Here is an 18,177-nt window from a genome sequence, read left to right as displayed (position 1 = left end):
AGTCTTTCTCCTGCTTTAAGGCAGTTCGACAAGCTCCTCCTTCGATTAGGTTTTCAAAGTTTGGGCACGAATTTTTCATTCATTCTCGCTCCCTACCAAAAATCATGGTTTTCGAGCTAAAAGGCCTTTTGTCACTTAGCCTCGATCAAGATCAGGCTCGTTTCTCTAATTTTTCAATCGAATTTGAGCACGACGAAACGTCAAGTCATTGCAATCCTACCACCGCAGTCTGATGTTTTTCCTTTTCCATGCTCCGGTCACTTTTCTATTCGATTCTCAGCGCCATAATAGAGACCGTATTTCTCGTATTTCCATGTGTATACGTGGAATGCGGACTCGAGTAAGCGTTCGTATGTGTGTTTTTGCTCTGTGTACGAGGTGCTCGAGTTTATAGGATCGTCACTGAATTTTGTAGTGTTATATGTGTTTCCTGTCGCGGTTCTGGCTCGGAATAAGAAAGAGAGGGAGTGAGAAAGCAAGGCTAGCAAGAAGACGATACAGTAGACGGAGTGCAAAGCGCTTCATACAAGGAAAGGGAGGCCGTAGGTTGTCCTATGCAAAATAGATATCCAGCGAGTTTCCGGTCTATCTTCGGCCTCTTCTCCATTCCGGAGTTCTATCTACAAGAGACCCGCAGTGTTTGCCGCTTCCCGAAGTTTATAAATATGAGGCTCCGAATGATGCTTACCAGCGGAACGTCTGTCGGTGTGCTGGATACTGGAATGAGGATCAAAAGGAAGGCTCACGATTCATTTATTAAGTTTCACAATGTTTCCTCGATGTCCTTCAAATGCTTGGTTTATCCGACTTTTTGGACGATTTGTTTGGCAAATTTTTAATTCGTTTTTAACGAGTTATGTGCACTTGGAGCGAGCGAAAAAACGTGATTTTCTTGATTTTTTATCGAAAAACTGTGAACGACATTCGTTAGTACGTATGTTCGTGTACTTTTACAATTTTTTTAATCAAAAAATTTCTCAAAACGGTGCAACTCCGGCTGTATTCTAGCAGCATCTTTTTTTGAGCATCACTTGCAGTGGACCTGATAACTAAAAAACTATTAATCCGATCCACACCGAATTCATACCACTCATTTATTATGATAATAGCTTGGGCCTGGACGGGGAGGATTTGTAAAAATATTGATCTAAAAAAATGGCGGCAGTTTTAACAAAAAATGCATTTTTCGTCCAGGCCCTAGCTATTATTATAATAAATGTGTGGTATAAATTTGGCAAACGTACTTTTCAAGATAATCAAGATTCGAGTATTAGACGAACGCGCGCGCACCGGGTGGTCGGTTTAAATACCCGTGCTACGAATCTAACGCTCCGATCTTTATGAAATTTCGTGAGAATATTCTTCAGACATTGTACTCGACGAATATCTAATAAAAAAATTCTGGATTTTTCCGTCCATCATAAGCGGTAAGCCTTAAGCCTTAAGAGAATCACTCGACTTTTATAAAAATTTTAGAAATTTTCGGATCTCTGCATTTCCGGAGATGAAATTCGAAGGGTTGGGGAGGGGAGTTCGAAGCCGAAGCTCGAGTTACTGTAAATTGCACGTGAAAACTGAAACGAAGAAAAAGACGAAGAGACAAATCCGGTTTGAATTTTTTGTAGAAAATCTCCGAAATTCCTTGACTCCTTGATGCCCGTCAAGGAAAGCTTGACACCGACGTAAATACGATAAAAAACGATGGAAAAATTACAAGAAAAATATATAACGACGATTACAAAAGAGACTCGCAAAATGATTGATTTTTTGAAAACGCTCTTCCAATCGATGCTTACAGGTGGCGATCGCAAATGAGGCTTCCGGCGCGGAGGGAAAAAGTCGTCTGATAGCTTTTAGACGGGGGTGGTGGGGGGCGCGGGGGTGACTGGCTGGGAAAAACATGCCTGCACTAGCAGCTGTAAGTTGGGGTTGGTGGTGGGGCTTCTTCGGTCTAGCTCTGCTCGTCCTTGCCACCCCGAGTCCCGCCGCCATGCGCAAAGGTAAGCTTTTAATCCTTTACACACACGCGAGTCTTTCATTTGACATGTTGTTCGCGTCACGATATTTGCATGGATGCGCGAGAATATCAACGTTGAAAGGAGTTTGTTTCGATATTCGAGAGATGCGCTGAAAAAATAGTTTCTTTCAGTGCTTCTGGACAGCCTGCAATTCCGAGTGTTGTTGATATTTACGTTGCGAAGCTTGTTCGAGCGAACAAATATCATTCGTATGTATACATTATGCCAACAAATAACGTTGCTGAATCGAGAAATCCTCCCGTGCGACAACTCTTTCCTTTCGGGGCGTTTATCGGTGAAATTCGAACATACGTGCACGCGCAAAGGGCCAAAGAAAAAGTGTATAAAGTCTGAAGGAGAAGATGAAAGAGTAAAAAAACGCTTTTTCTTCCTCGAGATTTTCCTCCTTTTCGCGGCAGTGACAAAAGTTTCTGACGCCATGAGCCACATCCACGAAACTCGTAACCCTACCTCGTTGAGTAAGCGTATATAATGCAGCGGTATATGCACCCTGAAAAGTATGAGAACACTGGTGGAATCGTGGAAAAGTAAGGGGAGAGAGGGTGCCAAGGTTTTGGAGGAACTTTGGGACGCATTTGGGGATTTCGAAGTTCTATGCGAAGCGATAATGCTTTTTCGCCCTTTCTCTTTCATTCGTGTGCTCCATCGCGCCTCTCCCCTCCTTCGCTTTCTCTTCCCGCTCTCGTTCTTTCTGTCACCTACTCTGCCGAGTCGCAGAGGCTCGCGCTGCGATCGGGCCAAGGCGAAAAGCTCCGGCGAAGCTTAACTTTCCGCGGACGAGGTTGCGCCGTCGGCTTCGATCGCACAAAGTCTTCTCCGCACGCCATCAAATTCTCCTTCTTATCGTTCGCGTCGCTTTCGAATTTGCTTTCACTTTGCTCGCATCGACATTAAAGATCCATATGGGACATTGCGAATCGAGAATAAATTCTAATAAAAACGTCAAAATCGCGGTCCCGCGTCACGAGCAGGCGAGCTCTTGCGTACGCAACAATCTCGAATTGGCGAAACCGTGAATAAAAATCCCTCACAAGCGACTACAGCAAGCCCCAATGCCATTTTTTCTCCGCAGGCATTCTTCCTACGCTCCCAGAAAGCTGAACGTGTCCCGATCCGTGAAGAATCGCGTAGATGAAATCTCCGAAGCAGGAAACATCCAAATCGTTTTAGTGATATAAATCAATACAAGTCAGCCGGTGCAGGAGCCTCGGTAAAAGAAAAATCGCAGTGGGCAAGGGAATTGAGGCTGGGAGATTGAGAATTAAAACCATTCGTTATTATCAGGCGATTGGACAGCTCAGGCCAAGTTTCTCCTTTCCTTCTCCCCCGCTCATACTCCTTTTGTTAAGGCGCGACAACACCCTCGCACTCGGGAGTGAGGTCACGTATCGTTCCCAGGAGTTTAGTTTACGTCTGACCAAACACGTACTCGTTCCCCTGATGCGGAACGGGCTCGACGAAGCGACGGCACGGGGAAGCCCGCAACGCGGAGAAACACAGCCCTCCCTGTTGCTCTCCGCTCTGTCGTTCCGAGCTCACGCTTCCCAGCCCCTGCCTTCCGATTCGTCCCTTCCTCCCGCCCCTTTCTCTTCCGGAGAGTTACCTGACTTATCGCACCTCTATAAATAAAGGCTTGTAGTCTCCGCGTGCACATTCGACTGCATACAGCGAAGCTGGACGCGCCGGGCGATTATATATACTCCAAAGTTTTCGGAACGAACGAGACCCAGGAGAGTTTACCTGGCGCAGGAAAGACCGGGAGGAAAGGGGGGCGAAGAAGGAGGGAGAAGGATCGAGCTCGCACAACAGAGTTGCCTCTATCCGCGATAATCTATATAAACAGTCATCTCCGTTGAGTCTCGAGACAAAGTTTACCCGGTGGATACAGTTATGAGCTTCGGAGCCTTTCTAGAGCTGAAAACTCTAATTTAGTCCACGGAGGAGACTTCCCGATGGGTTAATGGCTCGAGGGCGTTGAACCGTTCGACTCGGCCAAGATTGGCCTGAAACGAGCTGCTCCGATAAAGTCCTCCGAAAAACCATTCGAGTTGTCACGTTAATGGGGCCGAGTTGCGCAAAAAGCAACGACTCCAAAGTGCCTCGAAATCGAGATCACCGTTCTACAATCCTGCTATTTATATTCGATGCGGAGCATATTTCCAGAATAATTTGAGGAGCTCGACACGCGGAATCTGACCCGGAGATGCACGAGCGTTCCATTTTATAACGCTTGCCCGCAGAGTATTCAATAAAAATGGAAAAAAACGGGGGAGAAAGAGAGAGAAAATAAATAAATAAAAATCTTTACGAATACGTACGAAGAGCCAAGAATACGCGAGCGTGACACGAATATCAAAGTTATCGAGTCACGCGAGCCATCACGTACCCAGACGAATTTCATTCGCCTCGTCTGACTCGCCTCGCCTCCCCCCCGCGACTATTATATTTTCACCTTTTTCACCCTGCTCCCGTCTTCCACCAACCATTTCGAATTTCATTCTCTTTCGTACCCCATTTTTCACTCCTTTACATTTTCTCACTATTTGTTGTCCTCGAGCCCTGGGGAATGGCCGATAGTAATGACTTTTTATTTTTTTCGCCCGACTTCCCAGTATTTTTCATCTTCGACCTCTCAATTTTTTCTCGCCCATCATGAATTCTTATTCACCGCGTTATCCGAAAAGATTTTCGAAGCAGCGTAAAGCGCGCGGGATGAGAAAGAATCGAGTGGCGCGCGTCTGAGACACCGAGAAACGAAGAAATTTGGATTTTATCGGAATAAAAGTAGCCGGCAGCGAAGGTTTGCTGCATCCGCGTCCTCGTACAACCCAGAATCTTATAATACACGCGATATGACACATCACTCTGCTGAATCATATGTTACGTAGCTTTGTCGTAGCCCCGGCAGCGGCATTGCGCGTTCGCTCTTGCTCTCAGTTTTATGCGCGAGCTCGGTGGTCCGTGGGCTCCCTCTCGCAATCGCATTGCTATGTGAACCGGAGGAAGATCGTTGGGATTTGGGTCGTTGCACACTTGAGGATTTGTGCTCTGCTTTATCCTTTTTGCAACATGTGTGCGCAGCTAGAGGAGCATGCAGAAGAGCTTAACGCGCATAACTCAAAGTACTCGTAATACCATTGACTGCGCGTGTGTGTGTGTGTGTGTGTGTTTTGAGTAGACGCGCGGAGGGCGAGGGGACGGGATATTACGAAGTTCGATCGCGAAAGCGGCATGAAAGCGAGGGCTTCCGGGGCGCGTTTCCAAAGCGAATGGATATTTCTTTGTACATATTTATCGAGATGTATTTTTCGAGCAACGCAAATACTTGGACCATGCTCATTCGAGGGCTCGTATTTAAAGCGAAGCTCGCCGGGGGCGGGAGCAAACTCCGATACCGGGGCTTCGGCGATGGCAACGGAGAAGCGGGGGAGCCCGGGGACGCAACGGAATGGGAGGGGAGCGAGCAATAACTTCGAAAACGCATGAATTTTTTATTTTTCTTTCATTTCTCGTTGCTCCGCGCACGGCCCTGGGCGAGCAGGCCGCTTATAATCCGTGTGCTTTTCGTATTTCGCTTTTAAGCCAGGTTTTTAAGGTAGTCCGTTGCGTGTCTCCTGCGGCGAGGCAATGCTCGCCCGGATGGAGGTGTAATCGGACAGGTTCTCCGGCGGTTCTCGCTCCGCGCCTTCGGTGCATATTTCGACTGAATGAATATAACGAGGCATTGGAGCCCTCGGACAAGGAATCGGAGTCGGCGGCGCGGAGGCTTTACCTTCTCGCACGCGGTTCAGACGCGGCGCCTGGAATAATCGCATATTAGTACTCGAGGTCCTCGCGCACAGTTGCCAGAGGATCGTTAGTCCTTAACAAGGCTACCAGCGGGCTGTTCGCACAGGGTAAAACTGCTGGAGCTTTTGGTCGAACGCGGGACCCGGTATTTCCGCTGCACCGAGCACTACACACCGTCCCTACACCGCGAAGCATCGTGTCGAGCATTGAATGTGGATTAGGCTTACTCTTAAAAGGATCGCATAAGCTCACGGCTTAACGCCCCGACCCTACGACGAGAGCCAGCACGCCCTGCGCAGCTTCTCCCTTCCGGAGTCCGCACACTCGTTCCTCTCGATCCGCACGCACACAGCCCCAACCTATTCCGAAAATCCCTTTTCTCTCTCCATCCCCAACGCCCTCTGCCCCTTTTCGATATCCCAACTGCTCTCGCTTAGAGCCTAATTTACGAGCCACGGATTACACGCGCACCACGTACCTTGTACGACGACCTTAACGCGCCTCTTGCCCCTTTTCACTACGCCCGGACCTTCAACGCGCCCCGAGCGCTGACCTCCGTCCTGCTCCCTTCCCATTCTCGCTCCCTTTCTTTCCGGTTTTCTCCTTATTTGGGCCAGCTCTTGTCCCGCTTTAACGATCACCTTCCGCCTAATCCTCACCGCCGCGAGACTCGGCTAATATACTTTCCTCTCGTCGCACACGTTCCTCTCCTCTAATTCCGCATATTTTTTACTCCCCTTTATTCGCTTTGACGTCGCTTTTTCACTCGCCGTTTTACGTTGCCGACGATGCCCGTTCGGCCTTTGTTTTGTGGACAAGCTCCGCGAGCTTTCCCGGGATAAACTTCCTGTATAATAACGCGAATAGAACAGGACTCGGGCGCGCCTCGACGCGAGGCATCATTCGAACAATACGAACATGAATGTCACATGAGATACGAGCAGAGACCACTTTTTCTGTTATAATGATACTCTCGCGGCGCTACACCGCATAATGGGCCACGGGATTCTTCGCGCAGGGAATGTTATCAAATTTTCGACGCGCCGCTGTCGGCTCGGCTGCCTCTATTTTCCGACCGACTCCTCATAATTTTTTATTATTTTATGAATTCCGCAGAATTTTTATTCGCAATTGCGACACTGCGCAATGCGGATTCGAGGAGGGTTTTTCGAGAGCGAGTTTCCGATGGATCGGAGCCGAATTTTCGCGATTTTCGTCTGCACAAATGATGCTTTTAGAGGGCGGATACGAAACGCGATGAATTTGAAGAGAGAAAGTTGCTGGTAGCATCGCTTTTTTGGAGGATCGTTATGTGAATTTTAACACTCGCGCGGTAAGTCTTGGGGTGCGCTGCTATTTGACACGTGTGCGGAAAGCGAGCTCTGCACGTAGCTCGAATAACACGCGACAATTTTACTTTTATTCGCGCGGTTTTACACTTTGTTCTGTTTTTTATTTTCTCTCCTCGGCTGTATACGGAGTAATTCAATTGAAATCGCGCCGAGAGTAGTTTTTCATCGATCTGAAACGAGGTTTGTCCGGCGAGTTCTGTACGGAAACCTCCTAATATAAACACTCTGGCGATTTGTGATTCTTCATCCCGCCCGTTGGCTTGAGCGCGGTATCGACGGAAATAATATTGATGCGAGTCACTTTTTCCAATGGAGTAAACACCGGCAGACTGAAAATGACGCGCATCGAGCTTCGATTCGAGCCTTGAAATGCTCGCGAAAATGATATTTTCATTTCGAAAAGTACCAAGCGGAAATATCGACGCTCGCACATTTTTCTTTTGGTATTAAGGTTCTTGGCTGTACACACGATTTACAGATTGCTCTCCTCGCAAAAGCTTTTTTTACACCCTGTAAAGTTTACTATCCTAAGGATAATCCCGATTTTCTTATCGGAGTTGAAACAGCTGAAAAGTTTGCACCGAGCACGAAGAACGATTCAGGATTATAAGGAGTCGAGGCGTGCTGATAAAAAAAAAAAAAAAAAAAAAAAAAAAAAAATGTAAAGCGAAGGAAAATCGATACGATACATAAATACGAAAAACAACAAATAAAAGCGAAAGTTTTTCTACTATAATTGCACTTTATTTCGCAATCGTTATTAGTGCAATTTCTTTGAATAAACTCGAGTGGCACACCGCGTCGACTCTCAGCCGATGCAGGTACTTGATAAAAAAAGTTGCAAAAAAAACCAACAACGTCGCGTACGCTCTCCGTGTTGCTGCACGTGTACACCGTGTTTTATTTTTCATTCTTTCGTTTTTTGCTTTACCATCGGGATAAAAAGTCGTATTTACTAAAGTTATAGTCCACTTTTACTTATTTCCTCGTAAGCCGTAAGCTCGCTCGGGCGATTGCAATTTTTTCTCTACAGAGAGAGCCGCCGCGCGGAGCCCCCGGTTTTTTGCTTTATTTCTTCATCGGAGCCCAGTTTTTTTTCGTTAATCTCCTCTGTTGTATATGCGTTTTAACCGGCTCGAAGAGGATCCCTCGTCTATGTATGTAGATTGAATCGATCGGTGCTTCTCATGATTGCCATGGAAGACCATTACTTCTCGGGTGTTATCAAATTTTCTCGGGAAAAATAAAGAAAAATATGAAATGAAAAAAAAGTAACTCGGATCAAACAAACGATTTAGTGTCCGCAATTGTTTCCGCGCTCGAGCCTCTCGTCGCTTATCCGCGATTCACCGTCTTACGAAACTCCTTAAATTCATGCAGTTTACGAGTTGAAGCACATCGCCCCGGATACCTCGGCCGAGGGGATTTGTAGCTTCTGTATTCCTCAAAGCAGATGAAATGTTTGATGCCAGTCTGAACTCCGCAACAATCTATTAAACTTTCTTCCTCCGGAGCTCGCTCTCGGGCCATGGGAAATTTGCCATTCATAAAAATCAATCCCGCCCCGAAGAAGTCCGGACAAACAATGCGATATTTCACTCTCGAGTGCGAAGCTCGCGATTGTTCGCGTTTTTTCAAGCAGTAACAACATTCGAAAGATAAAATTAAGCCACTCGTCATTCGCGGCTGCAGAGCTTGTCGAGTCCTCGATGCATTTTTTCGTCATGAAATAAAGCTTTTTTTATATTTTATCAAGTCATTTAGTCGCTCCCCGAATTCTCGTTGCCCCACCATTCCCGGTGTTGAACTCGCGGGGAAGCTCCCGAGAGTTCATACACCCGCCCCGCGGTGTGAATGCACCGACATAAATAGAAGAAGCAAAGTAAATAGACGCGGGGATGAACGAGCGCGGCACGCAGAGGGTGGGAAAGGATGAAATCGCGAGCAGGGTCTATAACTAGAACGGGGCACGGTGAAGGGGTTAGGATACCTGTTCGATCGATCGACTCACGGTGACCTGTATTCATCATCATGCATCTCGAAAGCACGTTCTATACACACGTACTCGTTCATATAACAGGCTCTTTACTCACTTCAGGCCTCAAAGCCTGACTCGCGAAGCTGCCTCTTTCCTGGGCTCCGCACTCGTCGATGATGTTCGCCGAAAGAGACTTCATTTCGCTTTTCATCAAAAACTCTCTCATTCGCGTATTTCTTTTTGCCTTTTTCCTCTTCCATTATCCCTCGCGTATTGCTCGGCGCCGTGTTTATTTGGAGATATTTGAAAAAAAGTGTTTCTTCGGTCCTCGTTGAAAAAGACATTGGTGCCACGGGAATCTCGTTTCGATTGGTTTTTTTTTTGGCCAATAAAGTATGATGATTATTGGAAGAAAATGTTGGCGAAGCTACCAAATGAAATAACGACGAATGCAACGAAACGGGTTTTATGAAATTGCCAATTTGTTGGCTCCCTCGGCAAGCTCCGACCTAATTTACAGCGCGCATTTTCGGCGAGTTATATACACGCGCGATTGGGAGAATCGAAAGGGAAGATAATACGATTCGGAGGAGATGTGAAATTCGTAAATTTAGCACGCGATAAAAAGGGAACAAATTTTGGAGGAAAAGTCCGTCTAAATGCGGCGAGGAAACTCGCGGAAGTTCGCCCACATATCCGGCCCACCGCACAGTTTCGCAGCTTTTGTGCTCCCCCCCGCTCGCTTCGCCAGAACACACTTGGCTGCTGTTTCCCTCGAACAAGAAAAGCTCCCTCATCGCGCTCTCCCCGCTCACGTGTATGCACAAACGCTTGCACATTGCGAAGTCACTCCAAGTTTTCCGATTAGGAAGCCTCCGCTCGCGCGATCCCTCGAGTTTGATTAGAATGACAAAACGCGTGCGAAAGAGAGAGCCCCGAGACGGGCGGAAGAGGAAGTAGCATGATTATACGAGAGCAGTATCATGCCAGAAAGTGTGTGTAATGGGAACAAACTTCTCGAGTATTCCAACTAAGGATAATCGATTATGAGAATAAACGTTGTACATCGAACCACAATATTGAGATTGTTTAAGGTTGAGGAGCATATGCACAGGGGCCGTTGGACTTGGGGAACAGACGAGCCCCTGTTTCGCAGTAATCCTCTTAAAACTTGAATTAATTTCATTCCAATTAACTTGACAATCTCATCAAATGTTTCTCACAATGAAATTTACGGTCCCATATTAAATTGGAGGGATCTTACGATCTTTGCGGAAACGACATTAAACGGAAGAGACCCTTTGGAAAACCGGGGCAGTTATTTCGAGGGAATAAACTCGACGAAGCAATTGAATGATTGATTTCATAAGCGGAAAGCTTGTTCATCGAGTCACGTATATCCTCATAAATGAATGGAATACCAACGCTGACGCGCAATGACTTTATTGCCTATTAAAATAATCTAATAGACCGATAAATATATGCGTGCAGGTTGGAAGATGGCGAGGACACGATACGCCGCTTTGGCGTACAGCGACATCGTATCCGATCTCGGTCAATTAATTCTACCTTTGAATATTCAGCGGATGGAAATTTCATTAGAGTTAGAAATTCATTCGGTGAGAAGAGCGGACAAAGATCGAGATTAAAACGAGGACACTGAGGGAGTTTGAGGCGGGTTTTCGCCAAGTTTCTCCAGATAGGGATCCGCCAAATTATATTTCGTAGCACTCGCGCTCTCTGCTTCCTTCCCAGACAAGACGCAAAATCCTATTGATTTGCCGGATATTTTGTTTCTCCGTTATCTGCTCACTAGCGACTCGAATTCCCATCGAAATTAGCCCTCGGAGCTCGAACCGTCGTCCGCGTCCCCAGACGCGAGGCTCGATGCTCCGCTCCTCGAAGTTCGAAGCACGATGGCACGCCGCTTTCAATCAGGCAGATCGTCTACGGAATCTGTTACAGGCAGCGATCTCTGGATTGACTGCTAATTCACTGCGCGAGTTGCAGCTCCTCGAGCGTGGATTTCGAGACCCTAAAGTCATCGAATCCCCCTCCGACGATCCCAATTTTTTATCCAGTTTGAGGAGACTCGAGTGCTCTGATTCTGATTATTTGGGATTTGGATAATTGGAGACGCAGTAATGAAACGTCGGCGTTGACAGCTTCCGGCACCCCGCAACGATCCAATAAAGTCATTGAGCTTCTATACGTAATATTCGGAAACTTTAGTCGTACACGGGAACAGGGACGAGAGCAATTGAGTAATCGATTCCCTGCCCCCCTCTCTAACTCTGACGAGCACCACTAATCCGAAACCACAAACATTCTCTGGCAGATCAAATGGTTGAGTACGATGTCAAATGTTTAAGAGGAATTTGCTCGATGTATGCCTACGTGCCGTGAATACTATTAACGTCAATGGGGCCTCGAGAATATCGAGGGGGGTGTGAGCCTGCGGGTGACGATTTCATTTGCAAATCGATGAACGATTCTGCCTCCGCTAAAGCATTGTCAGCCGACGACTGCGAAGGGAGAAAATGAGACACAAATTCGTTGTTTCGAGATTAATTTGTGCGGAGATGAGCTCGTTCCGAGGGCGAATGTGGCGGTTGTAGAAACTCTGCTGGCAAAGGAAATTCTCCCTTGACAATAGACAACGTTTCGATTTTTCATTGTCATGCATTCAGGCATTTGTATTCCGAGAAAATTCTTGAGGTATCTCGAGCTTTTCCAATAGCACTTTGATCGAACGAACTCGAGATCCGGGACGTTAGCACGACTCTCCGGAACGAAATGAAAATCGTGGTTCGTGGTCCAATTCCAACGGGGCGGGGAGAGAAAATCGAATTTACTGAGTCATGATTGACGCGATAGCATTCGATACAATCGTGCTTACGAAAATTGTGGTTTACTAAATTCAAATCAGCGAATTTGGAGCTCGCGTCAGGCTTTGAAGCTCGGAAATTGAACATCGTAGAGATCGGAGATTCGCAGAGGGGCTCACAGAAAGCGAAATTCGTCTCGATTCCTCACTAGATTTCTATGTGTATCAATGAGCCTGAATATCGATTCTGTCGCAAAGGTCGCTGCTGTGCACTCTCCCAGTCGCATTCGTTCCCCTCGAGCGCGAGGTTCGACCCCATAAAAACATTGTACGGATATTTTTATGGCAGTGTTCCCATCAATGGGATTCGAGTCTCCGCTCATAGACGAACGAGCAGCGACGAGGCACGCTCTTCAGTGGCATCGATTATTCAAATCTGCATCGGGCTGCTTCACTTTTCCTCAAACTCCTCTAAATACCGAGCGGAGAAGCGAGTTCAACGAGCACGAGAGTTCGTAGATCCAAACTAATTTCGGTTCACTCAGAGCAACCAAAATATTTAGCTCGACGCGACGGCCAATGAGTATTCCTGGGTTGAGAACAAATTATTTGCAAACGCTGAAACGAGTTATTGCTCGAACCCACGAAGCTTCGTATAGCTGCTATAAACGAATTTGTGTCGGTGCAACAAAATGTGGATGAAAATAATTCATCGATTAATCACAAGAATTGTCGTCTCGTCGCGATTCGATAATTCAGGCTCGATAACGCACGCTTGTTGGGACACCTTAAAAGAGTGCAAAAGCAAATTCAAAATTACCAGCTCCCCGAACACCATCATTTGGATTCGAGAAATTTGAATGATTTCGTCCAACGAAACTCCCTTGCATAAAAACATTTTTTTCCCACCACCGTGTAGTTGCAGCGAAGCTACTAGAAAGGGTCGTAAAAACAGAACGTTCGAACGTCCAGATTTAAGGGCGCGATGAACATGCACGTTTATTGCCATTTTATTTTTATTTTTTCCTCCAAAATTGTGTTAGCTGCAGTTTTTTGTCATTATACGAAAATGAATAAACCCAGGAGATTAGTTTCTCCGAGAGAACATTTGAAAATTCTACTTACAAAGAGCACGAAATAGTTGGGAAAGCGAAATTGGTAAGTCCCATTCGAATAAAATTTTGTCCATTCCGGAAGGTTACTCGGTGGCGTCGACTAGATGATGACCAGTCAGTGCCCGACACGTTCCCACCGCGATGGGGACGTGCTCGTGCAGCATTTTCCACCACGTCGAGTCTTTGACGCGCGAGCATCTTATTACGCAAAGGGGACGTGCTGCTGACGTCTAGTTTAAACTATATACGAGCACTCGCACACATGCACACAAGACGTGTTTATTTCTTATTCTGCTCCTTCTATTTCACATTTTTTCACCTCCCTTATTCCGGCTTTCTCTATCTGTCTTTGCCAGCCTGGTCGTCTCGAGAGGCCCTTACCGTTTTTTTTCTTTCTACCAACGAAACTTTTTGCTTGCACGCTTTTTACGCTCGTGAAAACGTCGCACTTGTGAAAGGTTATTCGGAATGTAAAACTTGTGAGCACGAAGCGTAAAATGAAATATGACGAGGCAACATGCCCAGGAAGGAATGAAGAGCCGGCGGAGGTTTTGAAAAGTAGGAAAACGAATTGGATTTATCGGTAGAGAAAATGTCCACCGAGAGCCGTCGTTCCATAAAGTAACAGCGCAGCCATCAACTCGAAATACAAAATATTCCCACAAACGGTAATCAATGTTTTTTGTTCATTTGGCGGTTACAGCGGAACGCGACCACTGCAACAAGTCCGTCGACATTTACGAGGACGTTTCGAGTCCCTCGGTCAGCCCAGAGACGTGGGGCAAACCCTTGACATGCTGGTACCGATTTCGAGCCTTTCGTGGCACTCCACGAGATTGGATACTTCGTGTCAGATTCAAGAAATTCAAAGTCGGCGTACTCGTGAACGCCACAACCTGCGCTGGAGGATATCTCCAGGTGAGACCCTTCACAAGTGTTTTTTTTTTTCAAATTCAATGATAATTTTATACTTTCACACGAATTTCATACTCTCGTTTAACTTGCATTTTTATCGAAATGGGTTTATCTTATTCAGAAACATAAAATATTCGATTCGAGATAACACGATTGTGATTCATGCAATTTTCTCTTTTCACTTTTTTTTTCAATCCACGATCTTTCCACTCTTTTTTCACAGCTCGTTTCATTCCTTCCCTTTCCCTCTCTAGTTTCCTGACGATATTCTCAGCACAGAAAAATCATGGGCACACACTCGTGCTCACGCGTATTTTGTCAAAGTTGACAGTGTACCAATATAGCAATTTAGTTGCCAGTATGTCGGTGTGCCATTCCGTAGGATAACTACAGCGGTTAACAAGGAACATTCGACATTGTTCGAAACGTTGTCGTCCTTGGTTCTTTTTATTGCCCCGGGACTCAATACTTTTCGTAACAATAATGTGTGCAGGATTCTGGTGACGACTGAGATTAAAATGACGCACAGAGTTAGCCAAAGCCCGTCAGAGGTGGCGAATGAGATTTTCGATATGACGGTCCTTGAGCGAAGGATTTTGGATCGATGACGACAGTGACGAAGTGAGGGGAGCAAAATCGATGCTGCCAATCATATAATAAAATCAGAGCATGAATACAGATTTGCATGAATTTCGGAGCAACGCGGGCACGTAATTCCAGCAAAATGTGGTATCGGTAGCTCCGCCGGGAACTTAGAATGGATATCAATTCATCGCAAGCTAATTATCAATAGAATGTTTTGATTGTAAGGATCGTTTTGGCAGGGCGATCAATTGACGTCACCGTTAAATACAGTAGTCGGTCGTCGGATTGAAAGGGAGGGTGTTTGATCGCCGGGGTTGATACGCGGTGACGGAAATTCGATCGCTAATTATTCAATGGCTTATACGAATAGCCTGTACCAAATAGTTGCGCTTTAGATAACACGTGCGAGCCGGAGGAATAAAAGAGAGTGGCGTCCTCGCGCGTTGCGACGGAAATCGTATAGTTCAATAGGGCCAGCGATATAAATTGAACGAAACACGCTCGAGCGCACCGCGACTGTGCAATGGGTACATAAACAAAGGGTGGTAAAAGCAGAGAATCGTCAATTTATCGTTAATTCTACAGATTTGATGCTCTTGTAATAAAGTTCATATTCTTCGGCTCGAAACGAGCCGGTTATCAACGTTACTCTCTCGCTCGCCTTGTTTCTCTGCCCACGTTTAAGATTTTATGTCGCAATTTTATTTTTTCTCGGTTAGTACGTTGCTCTCACTAAAATTCTCGTTACCGGAGGCCAACGCATGAGACCATCTCTCCCCCACATACACAAACACACACACACGCACACACACACACACACACCACGACGACGACTAATTTCGCTAATTAATTGCGTCATTTCATTCCTGGCTATGGCCCCACTGGTGCTACTCCAGCCGGATACTCATTAACGGCAAAGCTCATTGGTGCATGACACTCGTGTGAACCCCTCGGCTCTCGCGTCCACCCTCCATAATCTACCATGGGTAATGGGTTATTGTTTAAACACGATGTACCTCGCCGCGACCGGATCCATACAGCCACCGCATTTTTTTCGCCCCGCGCCCTCTTTGCCAATCGTTCATGCAGCTTCCTTCATGCTGGCAAGGCGTCTCGTTATCCTCTGGTGTTTCAATCAGGACCCGGGATGCGTTGATCCAACAAAGATGATTATTCCGTCTCTGTGAGCCTGCAAAGAATTCATATTTTATGTAAAGTCTAATTACTGCCTTTTTTCCTTCGCATCGCGCCGTGTCTGTTTTCCTTGTAGGAGCTTGTGTTACGCTCGGCGAACTAATGAAGAGTAACGAAAGAATTTTCTCGCACAATTCTACTCCAAGTTTCTACTGCGTACATGCACGGATGAAATTATTTTTCTTGCAAATTGTGAGAACGACCCGAGGCTTTTGCAGCAAAACATCTGATCGGAAAATACGAGATGGAGAGATAAAAAAAAGAACGTGGATAGCGAAACAGATACAAAGAAAAATGGGGGAAAAAAGGATGGAAAATGGAGCAGCCTGGGAAGATTATTCGCACAGTGGCTTGTACACACGCTGGATAAAATCAGTGCTCCTCTTTGGGAATCTGTCTGTAATATTTCTCCTCCCTTTGGCTCACCTCGTTTTTTCCTTCTTTGAAAATTTGCCTGTAATTTTTTACGTCGCCTCCGCTCGTTTCATTTTTTGCACAGAATTTTATTCCTCGTTCTCTTTTCTCTTTGCCGCGGTAACTCAACTGTTATTCCGCACGAATTCTCCTCATTTTCTTCCTCTTTCCTCCTCTTGCTTCGTTCGATCCTCGTCTCTTATTCTCCGGCTTCGATCGCGAGGGCGCTCGTTCCTTATCGCTCGCTTGTGTCTCTTCGGTGGCGATTGACGATCGTGTTGAACTGAAAGAAAATAAGAGGAATGAGCGAGTCGCTGTAACGAGAAAATTGTTTCTCGACGAGTGCGAGGCTACAAAAAACATTGCTTTGTTCCCGCAACGTACGATTTGCTTTCCCATCAAACAATTCCGTTTTCTAAGCATCGTCAATTGGAAAAATAGCAGCAGGCCATATAAATGAAAATTCACACGGTACCGGGGGAAGTGCACAGTGAAAAAAAAGTAGAGCGACGCAATTTAATTAATGGTCGAGGCACAAACGTTGCGACGATGTCGAGGGAACGGTTTCATTGAAAAATCTCCATTTCCCACGCCGAGAATTCAACGTTGCCAAATTTAATCAAATTTTGTATGCTGGAAACGACTTTTTCCCCGCTGCGTATCGACTTCCTTTTTCCTCCTCGCGTGTTGCTTCGCGCAAACACTTATGATATTATTTGATTACGTTTCTTCGAAAGTATAAAAGAGGAAAAAAGATTCTTCACGTCCGTCGGACGTGACTGAACGACCCATTCCGCGCGGGGCCGATCGAAAGCCCTAAAAACTTCAAGATTCTTTGAGCACATGTACAGACATAAATATCAAGGTACACGGCCATGAGAAGGAGACACTTTGACGTGAAAGACATCAGCGACCACCGTCCCCCTCCCTCCATCTCTGCGTACCTTCATCTGTCTCGTCGTTTGTCCTCGCCTCTTCTCACTCTCCGTCCATCTCTCTCTCTCTCTCTCTCTCTCTCTCTCTCTCTCTCTCTCTCTCTCTCTCTCTCTCTCTGTCTCTCTCTCTCTCTCTCTCTCTCTCTCTCTCTCTGTCTCTCTCTCTCTCTCTCTCACTCCCTCACTTTTCTCTATCGGGTATTGATCTCCAGGGCTCGAGATAGCACCTCCGCTCCGTACACCGGTGGTGCAGCAGCAGCAGTAGCAGCAGCAGCAGCACTAGAAGCGGACATTGCGCTATGAAGAGAATAAAGAAAGGGCATGGAGCTCCGCTACCAGCCCCACAAAAACTTGTCTTTCCCTGGCCTCCTTTTTCTTTTCCCTTTTCTTCCTTGCGGGCTGCTCTTATTTCTCACGCCGTACATCGCTTTCTTACCCTCACTTTTTTCTCCTCCCATTATTTTCTTAGTGCCCTTTTCGAGTGTTGTACTCCCGGTTATCCCGTTGCTCCTATTTTCTCCGTTTTTCATTGAGACTTTCTTCGATTGCATCGACCGCGTTCTTTGTCTGACCAGACTCGCGCCGTTTCTACTGAAATCTTTGCCTCTCGATCTTCAGTTTGAAAACAGCCGATTTTTTCCACCGTCTCGGTGACGACGATGGCGCAAGCGGTCGGTGCGCTGCCGTGACGGTCTTCGGGATCGAGGTGCCTCGCGCGGGGAGCCAGTACTCGGTAGGGTGACCGCTCAGTCCTACGTTGGGCCGGCGCATGAGTCTCTGAGCCCAGGGTCATTCCTCCGGGTGCCTGGAACAAATTGACGGTTAGAAAAATCAAGGAAACCGTTGTCGAGTGTATCGACGCAGGGTCCTCGAGAAAATCCGACCCCGAAAAAAGCTCGAAAAGCCGAGTCGCTGGGAGCGAGACATTCGGAAGCTCCCACGGGAACTTGCAAAGTTAGTAGAGAGAAAGTTAAAGCAGTAAAATGGAATCGCAAAGAGCCGCAATGGGTATCCGCAGGAAGATTGAATAAAAA

At 46.5% G+C, this 18,177-nt stretch overlaps 1 protein-coding gene and 1 long non-coding RNA gene across 3 annotated transcripts in view; one reads left to right on the top strand and one right to left on the bottom strand.

The window, feature by feature from the left end:
* Nucleotides 1–1,886: 1,886 nt before the first annotated feature.
* Nucleotides 1,887–18,177, top strand: part of LOC122414690 (cubilin-like) — a 29,549-nt gene continuing 13,258 nt past the window's right edge. The window contains exons 1-2 of the mRNA XM_043426223.1: nt 1,887–2,000; nt 13,804–14,018. Coding sequence (XP_043282158.1) covers nt 1,901–2,000; nt 13,804–14,018 — 315 coding nt within the window. The 5' untranslated portion in view covers nt 1,887–1,900. The remainder of the gene's footprint in view (nt 2,001–13,803; nt 14,019–18,177) is intronic.
* Nucleotides 12,988–18,117, bottom strand: LOC122414691 (uncharacterized). 2 transcript variants are annotated; one of them, XR_006261799.1, is made up of 3 exons: nt 17,580–18,117; nt 16,221–16,491; nt 12,988–15,789 (listed from the first exon to the last, which is right to left on the bottom strand). It is a non-coding gene; the product is annotated as an uncharacterized lncRNA (long non-coding RNA). The 2 variants fall into 2 exon arrangements; XR_006261800.1 differs by lacking the exon at nt 17,580–18,117 and adding an exon at nt 17,153–17,211.

The sequence above is a fragment of the Venturia canescens genome, chromosome 8, assembly GCF_019457755.1.
Source record: "Venturia canescens isolate UGA chromosome 8, ASM1945775v1, whole genome shotgun sequence".
Lineage (NCBI taxonomy): Eukaryota > Metazoa > Arthropoda > Insecta > Hymenoptera > Ichneumonidae > Venturia > Venturia canescens.
The sequence above is the reverse complement of the archived record's forward strand: the minus strand, read 5'-3'. Positions and strand labels throughout refer to the sequence as shown.